General features: G+C 51.9%; 2 protein-coding genes across 4 annotated transcripts in view; both read right to left on the bottom strand.

The window, feature by feature from the left end:
* MEX3B (mex-3 RNA binding family member B) overlaps positions 1-17566 on the bottom strand; it is a 30928-nt gene extending 13362 nt beyond the window's left edge. The window contains exons 1-2 of the mRNA XM_045196637.3: positions 17479-17566; positions 16277-16400 (exon numbers count right to left, since the gene is read on the bottom strand). Coding sequence (XP_045052572.1) covers positions 16277-16358 — 82 coding nt within the window. The 5' untranslated portion in view covers positions 16359-16400; positions 17479-17566. The remainder of the gene's footprint in view (positions 1-16276; positions 16401-17478) is intronic.
* A 1408-nt stretch (positions 17567-18974) lies between these two features.
* The window catches only part of EFL1 (elongation factor like GTPase 1), a 339962-nt gene continuing 338773 nt past the window's right edge, over positions 18975-20163 (bottom strand). For all 3 annotated transcript variants that reach the window (XM_071219471.1, XM_024561670.3, XM_045196524.2), the window contains exon 20: positions 18975-19297. In XM_071219471.1, coding sequence (XP_071075572.1) covers positions 19109-19297 — 189 coding nt within the window. In that variant the 3' untranslated portion in view covers positions 18975-19108. The remainder of the gene's footprint in view (positions 19298-20163) is intronic.

The raw sequence follows: 20163 nt of genomic DNA, 5'->3' as shown, positions 1-20163 counted from the left end.
CAATTAAGAAACTCTCACGTCATAATAGCTTTGTTATCTGGCATGTTGAGCAAATTAAAAGGAAGGTTAGAGCATTAAGTGGTTGCTATTCTGCAGCCTCCCCTTCCCCCTTCTGCCCACAGCCTGTCAGTGCGCAGGGAAGCCCACCTCCCTGCCTGGTCCTGACACACTTCTGTCTTCTTCTTTCTAGGGGGAACAGTCCCACAGTGGGATGTACCTGGCTGATTTCCCCAAAGATGGCCCTTTTTGCTGAATGTAAAAACTCTAGCTTGGATGGAACTGGAGAGCATTATGCTAAGTGAAATAAGCCAGGTGGTGAGGGACAAGTACCATATGATCTCACCTTTAACTGGAACCTAATCAACAAAAGAAAAAAGCAAGCAAAATATGACCAGAGACAGAGAAGTTAAGAACAATTGGACAGAAACCAGAGGGGAGGTGGGAGGGGAGAATGGGGGGAAGGGTTTTCAGGAACAACCATGGACAAAACCAAGGGGGTGGGGGCCGTGGAAACAAGGGAGGGAGGTGGGTTTGACTGTGGTTGGGGGGGAGTCATGGGGATGGGGGGTAAATGCAGACAACTGTAATTGAACAACAATAAAATAATTTTAAAAAACAACAACAAACTCTAGCTTTTAAATAATACCCATTAGCGGTGCTTCTTTGCTGGAAGCTGGCAGCAGAGCCCCTGGGGGCTTTTCCACTCACACACCCTCCCTCCCCTCTTCCCCCACTGGGGGCTGGGCTGGTCCGCTGGGCTGCAGCTCCCCGGGAGGTAAAGGGTGGGCGGCCAGAAGGTGTTTGTGTATCCGCTTACCAGTCAGGGGAGAGGGACCCCAGAGGGAACTAGTTACTCCAAAGCCCAAAGTTAGAGTCCCCTCATTAGAGCTCCACTCACCCGGTGTTGCTTTAAATAGCACAGTCCCCTGGGGCTGTTAAAACACAGTTCAGTTTCAAAAAGTAAGTGCTGGTGCTTCCTCTCCCACACGGGCTAAGTGCAGTGAAGCTCAGCTCCACAACCCGGCCTCGGCTCCGCTCTGACAACCATCCGTGACAACGTCACAATGCAGAAATGTGATTCATCCCCATGACGTGTCCTGTTAATTCTGTCTTTTAAAAAAAAATGTTTTTGCTGTTCTGATTTTAACAATATTATCGTATACAAATGCTAATGAAGGGTTGCGTTCCACTTCACACAGGGAGTGTAAGAGTACAACAGAGGAGAGTGGAGGTTTCCCCAAAGGTCTGGAACTCGCATTCAGCCTATCATCATAGTTGTACATGAAATTCTTGGGGAACGTAGCTGGAGCTTACGCAGCGCAGCTGCCATAGATGTGGCCAGGGTGTCCCGCACTCTCCAGAGCTCACCTTCTGGCCAAAGCAGGTAACAAGCTACAGCCTCTCCTGAGAGGTCTGCCTGGTGTGTCCCCTCTCCCAGTCTGAGATCTTATCTCGGGCCTTGGACAAGGCCACGCCTCCCTGTCACACAGGCACATCTGTGTGCCCCTACTCCCAACATTTGTGAAAAGTTAAAGATCGATCGAAACGTTCTTGAGAAACACCTGACAAAATTCTTAACAGGAGTTAGAAGAAAAAAATACCATTCTTTCTCTGCCTTTATGTTTTTATTATGTTGGGTGTTATTTGTGGTTTCTTCATTGCAATGTCTCCAAAGAAGCTTCTTTGGATATCTTCAGCCACCTACTCAGGTATGAGATCACGCTCTCTGGCAACTATGACATCACTGTCTCTCTTTCCGATATCATTCTCCTCTTGTTTTCAAGTCCAATTACACTGTCTAGTCTTTGTACTGCTTCAAACACTCATGCGGCTCTAACGAGTTCTGATGCTGAGTTTCTAAACTAACACTAGATCAGCAGTAACAAACTAGAAATGATTAGAAAGGCCCTAAAAAGAGAGATAGTGAACAGGAAGTCAGCATAGAAATCTGGGCCATTACGTGGGAAGACAAATAACATTGCACACCCTGAGTCCTGAGGGCTTCCCATAAGACCACGCTGCGCATTCGTCCGGTCTTTGACCAAGCCCCTCCTCCGTGCCAGGCTCTTGCTAGTAGTACAAGAGTTCGCTATTGCTTTTCACTGCTAGATACAGAGACCCAAAGTAAGAGTGGTGTAAACAAGCTGTAGGGGGTATTTTTCTCTCACATAACAGGAAACCCAGAGGTAGGGAGTCCACGACTGCAATGATGAGTTCCTGATTTCATTAGTAACCTTCCTTCCATCTTTCTGTTTCACTATTCTTCGCATGCTCAAAATCACCCCAGGGCCACAAGATGGCTGCTGCAATTCCAGCCATCACATTTAATTCCAGGTGGAAATGGCAAAAAAAGTCATAATTCCCATTAGAATCAACCTCTGTCAGGCAGCTTTAATGGAATCTTTACCCAATATTGCTTATACCTCATCAACCACCTCTACCTGTGAGAAAAATGGGAAAGGGAGAGTTTACTGCAGCTCCCCGTAACACAGAGGTTCAGTCAATAAGGAAGAAAGGAAACGGGTTTGGAGAAGACAGCTCTCACAGCCAGGCTCCATGGCTACAGCATGGATTACGACGCAGCTCTATATTCAAGGAGCTCCGGCTTCATAGAGAATAATTTCCTTCCAAACTGCTCAAAATAATAATTAAGTCTTGAGACATAAACTTTCATCCCAATGAAGAGACTCCATAATTTAGGGCAGCACTTTCCCAGAAGATTCTAGACTACAGAGCCTTTTGCTGAGTTTTAATTCCATGCGAATTACATTTCTGTCTATGAAAGTGGCTTGGGCCCTGCTCCCAACCACCAGCATTTTATATTCCTCATAATTCCATGGGACGAAATGGGAGAATGTTTTGCTAATAGCAAATGTCCACAGAGCCTTTATCTGAAAGACAAAATGACAAGTAGCCACCTCTGATGGTTTTTTGTCCCGGGGAGAGGGGTGGGTTTCAATGTTCCTTCTATTTCCACCTTGGCCACTGGTGGGGATTCCCCATAAGCTAGGAACAGAAGAAAGCAGCTGAAGCTCCTTCCTGAGCCAGAAGCAGGCAGATTGAATGCTCCACTGCCAGCACACTTCACCTCTGCCCTTCACTTACCCCACCTGCCCTCTGCCTGCTCAGGGGCAACCCACAGTTCTCAGGGGCAGGTGGGAGTGTTCTGACGGGGGTGGCCCTGAGAGAGTGGAGCAGCATAGATGGCCTTGGGGAGCACACAGGGGAAGCGAGGCCAGGGGTACAGGAGGAGCATGAGCAAAGTCTAATCAGACACTCAAGCAACCTCAAGAGTGAGTCACGTATCTGTGTGGGTGTGTCCAACCTAGTTGCCATCTGTTTGCCATTTACTGAGAATTCCTTCTGCTGGGTGTCATACCAGGTTCTGGACACACCAAGTCCCTGCCTTGCGGAGTAGGGATGTGGAAGGTACAGGAGGGCACTGTAGGAGCCCAAGGAGTAGTCCCCCAGGACAGCTGATGAGCACAGAAGGTTTTTTGCAAGAGGCTTGCCCGAAGTGAGCTCCACAGGATGGGTCAGGCAAGCAGAGATGGGCATAAAGCTGCTGTGGACTCTCTGAGCTTGGCCTAAGTCGCCCGCCCACAGGGAAGGGGGCCAGGGGAGGCTGGGCAGGACTGGCCTGGCCAAGAAAGGGGGCCATGGGTAGGGGAGACCCTGTAAGGAAGGGCACACTTGAACTCCAATGAACTCCGAGCAAGGAATGGCCAGAGGGCAGCCTTGGAGCAGAGCCAGTGGGCTGAGAAGCTCTCATTGCCACCTGGGCAGGAAGGAGGGCCTGAACTCAGCCCTCAGGGCCCAGAAACAAAGGGGCAGATGCATAGGCTGCTGAAGAGCTAAACTGGAGAAACGCTGGTGAGTGATGGGTGTTCGCGGGAAGAAAGGAATGATGGAAGGAGGCGGCCAGGTTTGGGGACTGTGTGAGGCTTTGTCCCAGCCCCGTGTCCTGTTCAGGGGACAAGTCTTACTAAGTGGGGGTTCTGTGGGTCAGCTGATGGAGCCCTCCCTCTGAGCCACTCCGAGGGTGCGGCTCTGGGTGTCAGGAGAGGCGGGGAATGCAGCAGACTCCACCTGTGCGGCTGTGCCACGCGCACAGATCTGAAGGCGAAACATGCTTGTTCTGTGGCAAACACTCGCAAAGTTCCCCTCATGAACACAAAGTGCCCAAAGCCTTAGAAAAGGGGATGCATTGTTACAGAGGTCTCTCATTACTTACCAAGGGGACCTGTGTATCAAAGGTTATCAATATGTGTCATCAGAAATCCTAATAGGTGAATACTAGAACCACCTCCATTTGACTCGTCATCAATCATAGGTGGACGGTGACTTATTCAACTTGACCCAGCCAATTAGTCACAAACACGGAACTGGGGTCCAGGTCTCCTGATTCCTGGGTCAGGCCCAGAGAGGGGCTCACCCAGTGGTCAGTGCGTGGGCTTTGCAGTTAGGCAGGTGGAGGCTTGCGTCCCAGCTCTACTACTTACTAACCTCTCTGGGCCTCCGCTCCACCACCTGTGTGTGGAGGGCGAGTCCACCTGCTCCCGGGGCCACTGTGAGACTTGAGTGAGATCTCATGCAGCTGCTACATTGCACTTCACGCTGTGCTCGACCCCTGGAGCCACTGATGACTGTTGCTGTTTGTGGTTAATCCGAGAGCCAGACACGAAGCTCCCAGTCCAAGGAACTGGAAGGTGGATTTCCATGGGGCTGTTTTTCTTATCCCCTAGGATCAAAAGGGCTGACTTCATCCTCCCCACAGAGCCAAATGCAAACCAGGATCTGGCCCACAAGTTGGGTTTGGGGGAGAACTGAAAACCCAGCCTGCTGGTGTGCCTGCCTCACACCTGTGCAGCATCTGACAGTCCCGGCAGAAGCAAGCCAGGCTCTGCATGGACCTGCTGGGCTCAGCACTGAGCCCACACTTCAAGCCCTGCCCTTCCTCCTCCCGCTCTGCACAGTCCTCCCCGCAGCAGAAGGCAGACTCCCTGCAGTCTGGCCCAGGAGTGGAACAGCCCTGGCATGATCGAAGCCCTGGCCTCAGGCAGGGGCACGGGCAGGGCAGGCAGCGAGGGGCGGGGAAGGCACACCCATGGGCCCTGCACTCTGCAGGGCCAGGGCTGGGAGAGCAGAAGCCCTGACTCAGCCCAGCATCCTCATCTGAGTCCCTGGTCACGTGTCTGTGGTCAAGACCACAGGGCCCAGTGACGAAGACGTTGCATCGTGAGCGACACAGGCAACCACCCCTCTGTGCCATTTCTGGTGTGGCCCTGAGGATGTCTTAAAACCTTGTTCACGTGGTTGCTATGGGCCAGACATCTTGTAGTTCTAAAGTTCAAATGTAGCCTTTTCTTTTCAAAAAAAAAAAAAAAAAAAAAAAGTCTGCCACAATTCAAAGTAAACTGTTGCTATAAAAAAGAAAAAAATAGTACTTAAATAAAACCATAGCCCAAACTAGAACATATAAATATGATACCATTATATAAATATGCATTCCCTGTCATAAAAATAGAATGGTTTAGGTTTATGTATTTTTTCCCCTTTATTTGTTCAGTATCATTGAAAATCCACAAAACCATGCTATGGTAAGTGAGCAGGGTTAACTCAACACGGGTCACACCTCTCCCCAGATTGTGGCACACGATCATTAGCACAAAAATGGGTCCCAGAGCTGCTTACGGGGTGTGGCATGTTGTTACGAAAGTTACTCAGCAACCCATTCCCACCATCTAGTAGGAGGTGCATTTCCAAACCCCAGGCACAGCAGGAGGGTGTATGGCAGCCGGAAAGAGAGACTGCCCAAGGCCCCATGGGGAGGGCTCCAAACGGGACAGGGTGTAGGGAAGGCTCGGAGGACTGTGTCCCCTCACAGAGGTGGACGAGGACTGCGCTGACTCCAAGGAGAGGCCCTGAGGGCAGGGCGCCCGCACGTTGTGCGGTGGGCCAGAGGGTGCAGCCCCGCTCCTTCTCCATGCCACTCCGACCGGTTCCGTGGTGCCCAAGTCTCTGAAATGAGGGTGACCGCGTCACTCAAAGGCATGCTGTGTGAATAAATGAGAACATGCTCATACAGCTGGCAAGAAACCCAGGCAGTCACTGGGTCACCCCAGGAAGGGCTGGACACGATCGGCCCTCAGCAGTAACTTGCTTTTCTTTGTGCAAACAAAGAACTGAGAACAGGACTAAGAGCAAGAGCAGGAACGCACAGAACAGAGAGGGGAGCATCACGTGCTGGCAGGCAAGCACGCACCGCACCACAGGGCCGCAGCACTTCCTGGTTCCTGGCCCGGGGAGGTTCTGCCAGAAGAATACGGTGCAGCGATGTTCCCTCCATCTGGGTGTTTGCTCTGCTCTGACAGCCATCTCTCATGGGTAACAACGAGCACACCCCTCACTCATTAGCACCCCTGGAAAACATCTGCTTTTCTTTTCTGGTTGATATTTGGAAACAAATCTTCGAGTAGCTAATCTGCTCGTGTTTGTCGGTGGGGTGAGGAGTGGGAGGGCAGGGAAGCAGCCAAGAGCAACTCTGTGTAAAATCTCCCCACCACCAGCGTCTCACAACTGGGCTGGAACAACTGGCGTAGGTCAGGCTTCCAGTGAGCGGCGGCCATTACTGCTGTCAGGAGCCACTGAAAGGTCAGGGTGGGAGATGACAGGGAGGGAGGTTGATGCCGACATCATGTGAAATGTTTTTGGTGGTTGTGTGAAGGATGGCAGAGGGTTCTGGGAAAGGAGGGGCCTTAGAGCATCCCAGGTGGGTCCAGCGGGCTGGTGACAGGGCAGAAGGAGGCAGGGAGGCGCAGGTCTGCTGCAGATGGAGATGAGCCCTCCCGATGAGGGAGAATGGGTGAGGACAGGGACTGGGGAGAAGGTGCGGAAGCTGAGAAATAGGGAAGTTTGTGGCACTGGAACCAAGCAGAAAACTCAGGTGTGGCCTTACCAGCCCCTGAAATAGCCCACATCTGAGTCCCAGGTCTTGCTGTGTGAAGAAGCCCTTTCTCCTTTCAGGCAGAATCCTCCCACTGGGTCCCCCTCTGTGGCTACTTGGCTAGGGCCCCTGTTCTGGCAGGAATGCATGTTGTCAGCAGCAGGGAAGACCCACAGATGACCGCAAATCCCCAAAGCAATCCTGAGAAAGACCGAAGCTGGAGGCATCACACTTCCTAATTTCAGACTACATTACAAAGCTACAAGTAATCAAAGCAACATGGCGCCGGCATAAAGAGAGACACCCAGATCAATGGAACAGAATCAAGAGCCCAGAAATAAACCCATGCGTATATGGCCAACTCCTATTTGACCTGGAGCCAAGAGCACTCGGCAAAGACAGCACAGTCTCTTCAACGCATGGTATTGGGAACACTGGATATCCACATGCAAAACATGGAAATTGGACCCCGTGTCTCTCAGACTGGGCTCCCTGGCATCAGGAGCACTGCAGCCCAGGACAGCTCCAGGGAGTGAGAGGTGGCCCCCACCTGCCCCCCGCTCACCCAGGCAGCAGCAGCAGCATTAATGCAGTCACCATAGAATTCTCTTGAGACAAGCAAAGACATTTTCCAACCTGTGATTAAATGTTCTTTTCCCAAATGTGGGGGGAAAATTACATGAGTATTTATGAAGTAAATTAAATTTTTTTTTAAACAACCCCTTCAAGCACTTGCTTTTCGTCTTTGCAGGTACAAAAAAAGGCTACAGTCACTTGAATTCAATTCTGCTCTTCTGGAAGGAAAAAAAAACCAGAAACTTTCAGGATAACCATGCAGTTCCTAATCCCAGTTTATTTCAGAAGGTTGACCTGAGGTTCAAAAAGTTGAAATAAGATTCCATCGGCAACACAATGAGTAAGAGACAAAGACTAAACCAGACCCCGGGTGTGCCTGAGAGTCTTCAGGTGCAGCCAAGTGAGGCAGGGGGTGTGAAGTGCCCAAAGGACCACCTGGGGGTGCTCCCCCTCAGCCTCTAGTTGTCGACCCGCTTTCCAGGTGCTCCCTCCTGTCCAAGTGCCTTTGTAGAAGCTGCAGTCTGTCTGTGTCCCCTGTCACTAGGCTTCCTGCATGCCTCTCCAACTCGTGAGACCCCAGCTCTGCGGTTGTTGTAGGAAGGGCTGAAGTCTTCCCAGCCACACGAAAGAAATTTAAAGAAGATAATGTGAGACCTTCACAGATAACTGCCCATTTACCACCACAAATGGCAGCATCACAAAGACAAATATGGGACATTTCAGAACTTGGGGAAATGGCCCAGGAATGACCCACGCTAAGATGGGAGCGATTTGGCTGATATAGGGCCATCCTGTGACCCAGCAGAGGAAAAAACCCAGGGTTTCTAATTACCCAGCCACAATCCTGTATTTTGATGTAAAAAAGAGGAAATAGCTGAACTGTCTTCTAGTCACAGCCAGGCCAAGGAGCCAAGCGAAAGCCTTCTGTGCCTGGCCACGGCCGGGCCGGCACTGGCCCCTGGCCCTGGTGGCCGCTCCTCAGATGAACCTCCCGCAGCCCACAGCCGCTCCGCCCCACCCTCTGCCTGTTTTGCAGGGGCATCGGCAGTACTGTCCTCCTCAAAACTCTGTCACTCTCTCTGGTGTCTTCCTCATACAGATCTGTCAGGGCTGGAGGAACTGTGGTCACTGAGCTCAGGTGACAACCTATTCACTCAGTACTCAACCAAGTCACAGCTCATCGCTGCGGGCCTTTCTGACCGGGTCTCCCACGCCTCCTTTTACTCTGTGCTTCCTGAGGCTCTGAGGGAGCCTCTGGGTATCACCTGTGGCCAGGAGGTCAGCCAGGACCTCCTCTACCACTGGGCTGTAATGGCAGCCAAGTCAAGCTTTCGTCCTAAGGTTTTTAGGACACAGAAAACTTACCATCTCAAAAATTTGTCTGAGGCCTCAGCACAGCCAGTCTGGCATGAAGGGATGCTTACTTCCCAAGGTATTTCCACTTGGGAAATGCTTAGCTGTGCCTCAGTTTCCTTAGCCATCCCAGCAGGTGTGCAAGGCAAAGAGGACGTCCCCACTGCCTGCAAGGGGCAAACGTTATGGTACTTCCTGTCTCGTAGTATAGGAACAGCAGCCGCAGCTGATAACACTCTTGGAAACTTGAGCCCCTGCTCCCAGCCTGTGGGTTTCACCGGTCATCCATTTTATCTTCAGGCTATGTGGACCGGAGACAGAAAAGAGAGTGGACAGCAAGGAGAAGAGAAAGAAGAAATGTGGGGAGGGGGAATGAGGGATCCTCTTATGCTGGTGGTGGCTTACCACTGACGCCTGATGAATTGTTAATTTGGCTTTTCTCCTAGCTCAACGACAAAATATCATAAACAAATCAGTGTATCAGGAAATATTAACGTATGTAGTTGTGATATTTCCTCCTGCCATAGCCTAACAGAGCAAGTTCCACCTGTGGCCACGCTTCCCCTCCCCTTCCACGGGAGAGCCCAAGTCCCCGCCAGGCGCCTGACAAAACAAGGTTATATCTTGAAGAGGCTGAACACTCACAGGAGGGCAGGCCGATGTACTTAACTCATTTTGAAGAGGGAGGAAAATTGCCTCTAGGGGAAAAGAGAGATTGAAAGAGGGTGAGGAGAATGAGGGAGTCGAAGACCAATGAGGCTGGATCTGGGGCCAGCTTTTCCTTGGCGCTGAGGCGAGGAACTGCGGGGGAAAACAGGCACCCCGCTCAGGGCGGCCTCGGCTGTGGGAACCGTGCTAAGCAAAGAGAATGGGAAAGAGGACTCTGACTTGAGGTCTTCCTTTGACAATCTTGTGAGGACACTTAGGAACTTGATCCCTGCCCCTCATGGTGCACATTTATTCTTCAAGACCCTCCTCAAAAACTACCTGCAGATATCTTTAAAATGACCTCCTGGGTCTCTGAATTAGAAATGATCATGCATTCAACAAATCTACATAATTCTTGTAAACATGTAAGAAAACAGCTACAGCTGAAGAGGTATGTGGTCTCCTACCCTCGCACTGCTGGCTACTTTTACTCAGCACCGACTGGGTGCTGGGAGCTGTGCTAAGAGGGCGAGGCCAGCATGGCTCCTGGATTGAAGAGGAACCCAGGCAAGGGAATAACAACAGCTGCTACTACTCATCAAATGTGCTGATGCAGTATTTGGGGGAGCTGCAATCAGTATGCTTTTATCTGTGGTGATGCGTGCTGCTAAAACCAGGAGACTCAGGTCACACAGCTTCTTCTGGAACACAGAGAAGACACCCTTAGCAGTCATGGGCTTAGGACCCAGGGAGCGAGGAGGGTGTTTTGTACAGGAGACTCTTCCAGACAGGAAGAGGAAATGGAGGTCCTGCTATTTCCTCTTGCCTGACCGTGGAAGGAAGGGATGCACAGCAGGAGAAACAATGGGTCAGACACGTGTGTCACGGCTCCCCCCTCCAGCCCGACCCCAGTGGTGGGGGTGGGCGTTAACAGGGGTTTAAGGGAGAACCCAAAGCAGTGCTGGGGTGCTTGTGCTCAGCCTCTGCACTCAGACTCTGCGAATATACTTCCTGGCAGCGAGCCCTTCACTTTGACATGAAGCAACCACACAGAATGAAAGTGAGAGGTGGGGGGAAGGCCTGCAGCAAAGTGCCCGGCCTTCCTTGGCCCGGAGGGGACCAGAGAGCCAGAGGATGAAAGCCAGGGGGTGAGCCCCAGGGGTCGGTCATGTTAAGTGGTGAGGTGAGGCCAGCCTGAAGGCCACAGGGATCAGGTGGAGGGTGTGTCTGACCCTCAGAAGGCACCATGAAAAGCTGCGGTAGGGGCAACGCAGCAAGGGAGAACAACTGGGCCCCAACCAAACCAAGAAAACAAACTTCAAGTTAATCTCCATGCCAGAGAGAAGTGGCCCGAGGAGCAGAGTTCCTGCCTCTACCTCCCTCTCCCCATCCAGCCTCTCCTCCACTCCCTCCACGGCAGCCACACTGCCCTCCTCAGGCCCTCAGTGCGGCCACATTCCTTCCAGCCACAGGGCCTTTGCACATCCCTTCTCTCCACCCCTTGACCTCAGCTTCCTGGCTCCATCACCTTCTTCTCTTCCATATTTCCTTTTATAACATTTGCCACTTTATTTGGTTGTCATTTTACATTTATCTTTTCGGTTCTTTAACAGCTGCATTCCTGAAAAGATTACAGCTCCGTGGACACAGGGACTGTGTCCTTTTTCACTCATGATTGTGTGCCCAGTGCCCAACAGACAGGGGCAATACGGACCCTCCACCAGTATTTGCTGCATGACTGGACCAGCAAACAGCTGAATGAATTAATTCAGATTTTCCCAGTGGTCTTCCAGATGTCTTCTACACCCTGTTTCCTGGGTCCAAAATCCAATCCAAGGGCAGTGTGTTTGGATTTCATCTAGAATGTTTTAATTCAGACCATATGTTTACCCACGTGGGACACAGAGAGAGAAGCAGACATCTCCCGTTTGCATTTCGGGAACCCCCGTCCTTTTTCAAAACTGCCCAGCACCGGATGGCATGCCAGTCCAGGAACGGGCAGCCGCAGCGCCCAGATCTGTGCTGCCGGGGCTCTGCAGACATCCCACACGCTAGGGCAGCCACAAGAAGGGGTGACGCACGAGCCGCACCAGAGAGGAGGGAGACGAGTGGTAAGAAAAGTGTTTTCTTTTTCCAAACGTTGCCAAGCCTGCCTGGGAAATCTTGCCACTGCCCCTCACGGCACAGCCCTCAGGCAAGGCCAGGGAGGCAATTTTGAGGGAGGTCAACCCTTGAAAAGTCACCCACTGGGTGGGACAAAGCCTTTTCTCTGGTTTATATCTCTACTGTGGCCGCCTGAGGCCAGCCAGAGAGGCTACAAACAGGCACTGTCCCCAGAATGTTTGGGGGTGGAGCTGGGAGTTCTACACAAAATTTGGATGTGCCAGTAATATTTTAAATCTTGATAGGAATTTTGTGGTTTTCACATTGTCTTGGGACAGGAGAACCGTGGTTCATAGTCCCCCAGGTACCTGGCTACTGAATTGTCCTTCAGGTAACTCCCTCCTGTTTCCTGAGGGCCTATAGCCTTCCCTGCCCCACCCTGGGCTTTCCTGTCTCCACAGCGAGGGAAAGATGCTGGGGAATTCACCCCAAGTAGGGGCTCCCTGTACTTCCCCTGCAACAATGGGGTTTGGACAGACTGGTGCATGCAGGATACCTCCCAGGACAGCTGGAGAACTGGGCACACACATCCTAACTGGCTGCCGGAGCCCGACTCACAGGCTGTGCTCAAACCTCTGCCCTCCCGGGCAGCCCGGGCCCTGGGTGCCACCTGGCACATCCCCCGGCACCCTCCATACCCACCAGGCCAGGGTGCCGGTCCCCAACAGGGAGCAGGGAACCCGAACAGGGTGGGAAAAGCCTCCTGCACCCCCTCTCCCTCCTGCCCCATCCAGTCTGGGAAGTTCTTTGTTGGAGGCCTGTCCTGCAAGCTATAGGATGCTCCAGCAGCACCCGGCCACGATCCACGAGACTCCAGTAGTGACACCCGATGTTGCCAAATTCCTCTGGGGGCCAAACCATGCCCAGATGAGAATTCCTGTTCTAGGTCTTAAACAAGGGATTTGTTTAAAAGGCCAAAAAGTTCTAGCACTATGTACCCCAGCTAAGTGTTTCACGGTGCCGGGACGACCTCAAACCAGGCATTCCAGGGCTGCCAGCAGCATCCCGTTCTCCTCCTATTCCTCCTGTCCCTGCGTGAGCACCGAGGAGCGGTGCTGGAGCCTGTCTCTCTGTGGGGAGGAGACAGCACTATCCCTGAGAGGGGACTTGTGGGCACTTCCCCCGGCAGTGCTGGCCCATGAGTCACTTCCAGCGACCCACACTGCACCCCCACTTCTTCCACTCTTCCTCCCTCTCACACCGCACCCCACAACCCGAGTGAGCCCAGGCCTCTGGCTCCATTCACTGGAGCCTGACCTCATGCCCAACAGTTTCTCTGGCCATAGCCAGAGTGGTCATGGGTTGCAAAGTTTGACCAAACATCCTCCTACGTGGTAGCAGAGGATGGCCCTAGTCTTGACCCACAGGGAGGCGAGGCCCATGGCCAGGCTGTGCACGCAGAGGACTGCCCTGGCCCACTCCAGATGCTGGCATCCATGCACTGGACATCTCTCGTCACACCCATGGCTGGAACACAAGGAGAGCAGATCTCAACCGATCACAGTCAGGGCCAGCCCCCGGGATGCCCACAGGAGCCTTCCTTGACAGAAGAACACAACAGGTGAGACAGTCCAGGTCTCTCTGATTAATAACTTAATTTACATTCAGTCTGTGTGAGGCTGAGCAGGTTCCTCAACCACACAGAGGCTCGGTTTTCTCGTGCACCGGAAGGGCAATCCGGGAGTGGCGGTAGTGGTGACGGAGCTGATCCTTGCGAAGTGCTGGGAAATGCAGTCTGGTGCATGGTAGGAGCTCAAAAACTACTTACATAGTTTTATAGATTGGTTTTTAAAAAATACTCCAATATAGCTTGGACTTCTGTGTCATTAAGTAAAGATCTTACTCAAACTCTTTAATCACTGTTGAATATGCCACAATTTAATGAAGCGATTCTTCACGGACGGGCACGGGAGTTTTCCCTTCGGGGACTGTTGCACGCAGCCTTGTTTGTGTACACTTCGTGAACGTCTCTGGAGTCTGTGGCCGATTTGCATTTTAACACATTGCCGAAGTGGGCAGGGCCACTTCTCAGAGCTGCTCCTCTGTGTCCAAGTCAACAACAGAAAATGTCCAGGCCCCCTCGAGCTCACTGACATCATGTCCAGTTGTCAAGTCGCAAGCTGCTGCAGCCTACGGATGGACTCAATGAAAATGCAGCCACTGCTCCCAGCGTATGAAGCAGTGAGGGGCTCCTCAGAAGGAGCTGCGAGTATGACAGGGAGAGAGACCGAGCTCTTTGCAGGGGACCCAGAAAATCCTGAGGGGGAAATACACAATGGGAGGAAGAAGGCAGCAAACACAATGGGCTGAGAGAGGAACTGGAGTAATAATTGGAGTACAGTTAGTGAGGGCCATTTGAATCCGTCCCAGCCTAGGCCTCAGGTAAACTTGTCTGGTCTCATGGAGATCAGGGTGCCAAGGAGCTGGTTCACTCGCAACCCCGAAAAACCCCAGGAATCAGGGGAGCACTGCTTTGAATCCAGGTGCAGGCAGTGAAGCAGCGGCGGTTGCGAGGGACGGGAGCCGTGGCACCCACAGGACAGTGCCCAGAGGAAGTGGGCCTGACCTGAGCCCTCTGCCACAGTGTCTGGCAGAGTGGGAGCCGCTGCAGGTCCTGCACCAGCAGGGCCAGGCGTGCAGTGGTCACTTCGGGCTGGGCGACTCCAGGGACGTCAGTAAGGCTCCTTGCACATCACTTATGAAATATTAACCTTTTCTGAGGAAGGGAATTAGGTCTCACAGAGAGCGGGCCAGGGAGAGTCTCAGACGTGAGGGTACTTCTGACTCCCCAGAGAAACATGACAAGTCGGCGCATCAGCCTCTGCACTGAAGTCCACTCCAAGGGCTGAACCCTGCTCACTGCGCAAGATGGAAGGAGGGGCGGTGACAACCTGGAAACACTTCAAAGCCTCTGAAAACAGCCAGGTGAATTCACCTCTACCTGACATTCCCTAAAGTGAAGCTGTTTTAATAAAAGAAATGTCTTTGGAGAGGGTAGCGCAGACAATGAGAAGTGTGTACTTTCAACAAGCTCATGCAAAACACCTAACAGAATCTCCCAACCCCAATTCTCCTACAAATCTTAAAAGAAAAGACAAAAGAAGAGCAAACATTTATAACTAGACATCTCATAAGGTCACTTCCCTTTTTTTTTTCCAATTAGGCAAATAAGAAGCCTCTAAATCTGCTGTTCGAACAACGGTTTGCAGTTTGATCCGCGCCTCTCCCCTTAGAAGGACATCTCTAAGCGCCCCAGGTCTTCGAGCCGGCCCCTCCCTTTCGTGCCCCTCCACCTGCCAGCACTCTGACAAGAACGAGCACTGTATAGGTGCTCTTTTTCAAATGAACTTTTGGCTTAGTTCTTTTTTAACTTTTAAACCCCAACCTTAAAATAAGTGTATGCATTGGAAAACACTTAATCTCTTTATCTACTGTCCAAGGTGGAAGAAAGTTAATTATACAAACGATGCATAATCTTACTTAAAATTACACCCAAGATGCATAGTGTGAATTTTGCCGTGTAAATCATGAAGCAGTTAATAAAAATTGCAAGAAATGTAAAGTACAACTTTAAATAAATGTCAGTGAAAATCCTTACAGCAGTGGTTCTCAAACTGGAGTGTGCATTAGCGCAACCTGAGCACCTGAGAGCGGGGCCCGGCCCTGAGTCTGATTCAGGTCCTGGGTGTGGACCAGCGTCTGCCCTCCCACCAGCCTCCAGGCGATGCCGCCAGCCGGCCCACACTGTGAGGACCACCGGTCTAACACACGTCTATCGTACTGAGACCGTTTTCACCAGAGAGGAAGTCTGGTATCCCAGAAGCCCTGGAATGAGAGCCAGCCAGGAGAACCGTCTTCTCAAGGTCATTCCTACTTACACCTATGCACTCCTAGCTTAACCAATACACTTCCACCAGGACTTGCAGAGAATCTGCTATGCACAAGGCACATATAAACCATTTCTACCCTCAAGAAGCTTTCAAAGTCAGAGGGACCAGTGGATCTGCCCACAAACCACAACCACACGCACCAGACAAATGAAGCCATGGGTCTCAGAAGAAGCTCACTTCTCAGGCAAACAGGAAGGTGACATCCTAAGTGATGGCACTGGGCACAGGCTTTGAGGTGGAAAGGAGACTGGACAAATAGGCCCCTCCTTGTCATTCATTCAGCTCTGCTTTCATGCACTAGCTTATTTCTCTGTGAGGTGAAGCCTGGTGAGACCAGGATGGCCCCAGCAGCCTCAGGTTCATAGCTGACCAATTAGTGAACCAAAGCAAAGAAGCTGCCTCTTTACCAAAGCCCAGCAGCTGACAGTCACTGGCGCCTCCTGAGTCACACGTCCATTCCAGCAAGGCAGGGACTTGAACACACTGCTGATCCCAGCCTTGCTCAAACATGCTCAGACCTCACAGACTTAGAGATGAGGTGGTTTCCCAAAAACAAAGCAGGGTGCTACTTCCAGAAGGCCTTCCCTACGGAAACTGTGCACAAGAAAACTCAGTGCTGTCAGGACGAGGAGCCCAAAGCTGGGATCCAGCAGGTAACCACCAGGGCAGGAGCCAACCTAACCAAAGTTTCCCTACCTACCTGTCAGGTCCTTTGCCAATGGTCTTGGGACAAACTGGCTTCCATCTGCAGAGTCTGGTCTAGGGCGGTGCCCTGTTCCCATCCCCTCTGCCTACAGCTTCTCTTCTTTACAGCAGCAGCAGCCCTGCAGGGGGAACCGTTCGGCTCAGGGGCTGCAGTGGCCACTGTGGTGGTGGGTCCTCCAGCCCAGGTCTTGAAGGCCAGTGACTCTGTCACCTCCAGGTGTGCAATCGTGGAGGGTCAGCTCAGCCACCGGGCCAACCTCCCCCACAGCCTTGAACCCCACCATCACCTTCCTAGAAGGCTCCAGGCTTTCCCTGTCCCCCGTGGCTTGTGCTGTGTGCTTACTGGCCAGAGGCAGAGCTACTGCTGCTCATTGAGTTGCCCCTGCTGAGTCCAATTCTGTGGGCACTGGCTGGGGCGCTGCCCCACAGGGTGGCTCCCCTGGGAAGCCTGTTCTGAGGCTGCAGCACCAGCACTTGCTGCCTCTCCAGGAACAGCCTTCCCCAGGGCGCTCCTGCTGTGCGGACAGAGGAAGGGCAGAGCCTGAGGAATCCGAGCAGCCGGAGCGCTGGCTGAGAGGAAGCCCAGGTGCTGCCAGTGAAGGCAACAGGCCTGTGCAGAAATGGCCCCAGTGGACTTCCTGGTCCCTATTTCATGACTGAGGTCACATGATACTCTCCACATATGCACATACAGTCTACCTATCCGCCTACCTACCTGTCTATCTGTACATACTATGGTCTAAATAGGGTCCAAATGGGAGATGGGCATCTCCCCTCGGGTCTGTGGAAACTGACCCCAGCAGCAGGCCCTTCCCAGCCCCTGCCTCGGTCCACCTGTGCTCTGGGGCTGGCTGGGAAAAAGCAGTACGCTGATGCTGCCTTTGCCTGTCCCCTAAGCAGGACAGTTGCCTCTGGACATCAGTGCAAACGACCCTCCAGGAGTGGGACTGTGGCTTGGTGGCCTCCTCCACACAGCCTGGCTCGCCGCCCCTCAGGCCCATCTGTTAACGACCCAAGATGCTGCTGTGAGAATGGGAGCCTGCCCGCCCCACACCGGCACCAAGAACTTCTTGGCTCACTTCCCCTGGATAAAACACACTGAGGTCAGGGTCAGGGCATGGCACGGGGGCATGGAGTGAAGACAGTTTCAGTGAGTGGGGCCCTGTTACAAATGACACAACAGGGAAGGTTACTCACATGGCAGATTAGCTACATCCCTTGGCCTGTCTCCTCGTGGTCATTTTACTGCTCACTACTGTCTCTCCTAAACGTGGAGAAGGAAGAGAGGCAATCTGTCAACTGGACATGTCCCCTCCCCCACACCAGCACATCTGGCCCAGCAGAACCGCTGGGAGGGCGCCCGCTCCTTCTGGGCCCTGCCTCTTGTCTCGACTACGCACAGCGTTTGCTGATAAAGTATAGAGTCTAAGAATACTTTCAACAGCACATCTGGCACTCTGAAGGATGCTCCTCACAGATGCTGTAAATCGATGTGCTGGCTTTTCGTATGTGATCAAAGTTTCCAGATAAATCAGCACATGGTAGAACTTTCCTAAACTAATCCAGACATCGGTACCTGTACACGTAGACAGACAGTGAGATATCCAGCCATGCTGTCCCCAAAGTCCGGGTCAGGCTCACCTAACCAGTGACACCAGGGCTCGAAAGGTTAAAGGTAAGGTGACACGCTGGCTGGTGTGGCTCAGTGGATTGAACGCGGGCCTGTGAACCAAAGGGCCACCGGTTTGATTCCCAGTCAGGGCACATGCCTGGGTTGCGGTCCAGGTCCCCAGTGGGGGGGCTCAAGAGAGGCAACCACACATTGATGTTTCTCTCCCTCTCTTTCTCCTTCCCTTCTCCTTGCTCTAAAAATAAATAAACAATATATTTTTTTAAAAAAAGGTAAGGTGCCTACAACTAGTATTAAGAATCACTTGATTCATTGAAGAAACCCATTAAAAACATTTCAAAAACAAGGTCTGTTCTGATAATTTTATGCATTTTGAAAAAGAATCGTTTTTATAAGTGGCTATAAAATTTATTAGTGCAACATCAAAAATTACAAAATCTATTTTTGACTGAATTGCATTTATTCCTTATATGGGGATCTCCCCGAATGAGGCACCTGAGGTTTTGGAAAAAGGTTTACAATAAAGGCAATAACCTGGTCCCATTAGCTAATTTCCCTTCAGTCTGTCTGAGGGGAAATAGCCCTACTTCTTTAAAGAAAAAGGTGTTGAGCCGTAACTATCAGTAACACTTAAATAGGAGTGATGCAATTTGTGAGGGAATGTAAAAATAGAAGGCTAAAGGCTGACAAATGGACCTCCCGTTGTTTTCTAGACACATAAACCACAAGATGGACCAGTGATAACAGCGACTTGGTTGAACAGATTAGAGGTCGCTGGTCTCTCCAGATGATGCCGAGTGCTGGGACTCGATGCTGCACTGTGTGGCTCCCACGTAAGGGGAGTGGGACCCAGATGAGACGTGGCGGCTCAGTGCAGAGGACGCTGCCCATCACCCCCCCGCACGGAATAGGTGGCCCTGCCCCGCATACATCTCACTGCGGTGGCCTGCACACAGGTGGGGAGGTGAGTCACCACTGCAGTACTTACAACAATGTCTTCCTTGTACCAGAATCAATTAAAAACGACTCAGGAAACGTGTTCCCCAACGTCCCCCCCCCCCCCCTTTCAAGTACTTGTATGGTCGATTTTATTGACAGTGAATGCACAGAGATGATGCAGCAGAAATGAGTTTTCCAGGATCAAGCCCTGGGGGAATCCTTCTTAATTTATTAGAAAAAAGAATCCACCAATAGTAGTTACTTGTTTTTGCTGAGGGTTCTCTGCTTTTCCGCATGTTCCACAATCTTTTCTTCCACATAGAGACCCTTCCGCTTTCGCACTGCGTTCATATACTTCCGGGCCTGGTTCTCCGAATCCGCCTTTTCCCCGAAGTGTAGGTACTCCTCCTCGGTGGTTGGCACCCAGAAGGGGTCGCTGGGAATGATCTTGTAAAAGAAGGCAATAGAACGTGCTGGGTTAGGCAGATATACTTTCATTTCCAGGGCCAAGTCATACGGTGTTTGCTAAAGAACAGAAGTGAAGCAATGAGCAGTTACACATGGAGGGATGATAATGAACTTGAGACAGGAGACAGGAACTAATAGAAGGAGACCCAACAGAACTTGTGACTTGTGTGATTCTTTCCTTGTAGAGACATTACGTACCACTAAGGAAGAAAGAAACCCATTAATTTTGCATAACATGAAAGGTCCCCCTTTCGCAGAACAGATCTGGGTTTCAGTGTCTTCCGTCAAATGTATCTCTGTGCCCAGCAAAGCCCATTTCTGACTGCTCTGAGCTTCACTCCAAAATTCAGCGGGGCACCTGGTGAGCGGGACCAGGTGGACTGCGCACCCCCCTGGACCAGAGGCAACACGGCAGCCTCCTCTCCCCTTGCCCCGGGCCCAGGCTTGTTTACTGCTCTGCTGCGAAGGAAGACACGTCCAGGGGAAGGCATGCTGAGAACAGTCTCTCTCTGAGGCTACTCTTGAGGGGAAGGGAGAAGGGCAGAGCTTGGGGAAGGAAAAGCAGCTGAGAAAGCGTTAGTCTGGGAGCCAGACTGGGCGGGGGGCTTAATCCCCTGAAGTGAAAAGCACCCAAGTCCTAGAGTCCCAGGAGGAGGTGAACCTGGACTTGGACACAAAATGTCCTGAGGTTCGTCACTGAGGGAGTGACTTCCAGGACATGAGAGAAGACGGTGCACCTGTAGAGCACCCCCTGTACCCTGCTAGGAGAGGAACACCACGGAGGGTTCCATTCAGGAAGGGAAAGCTCCATGAGCCCCCTGCTCTGCCTCCTCCCGGGTTCCCCA

This window comes from Desmodus rotundus, chromosome 10 (genome assembly GCF_022682495.2).
Source record: "Desmodus rotundus isolate HL8 chromosome 10, HLdesRot8A.1, whole genome shotgun sequence".
Lineage (NCBI taxonomy): Eukaryota > Metazoa > Chordata > Mammalia > Chiroptera > Phyllostomidae > Desmodus > Desmodus rotundus.
The sequence above is the reverse complement of the archived record's forward strand: the minus strand, read 5'-3'. Positions and strand labels throughout refer to the sequence as shown.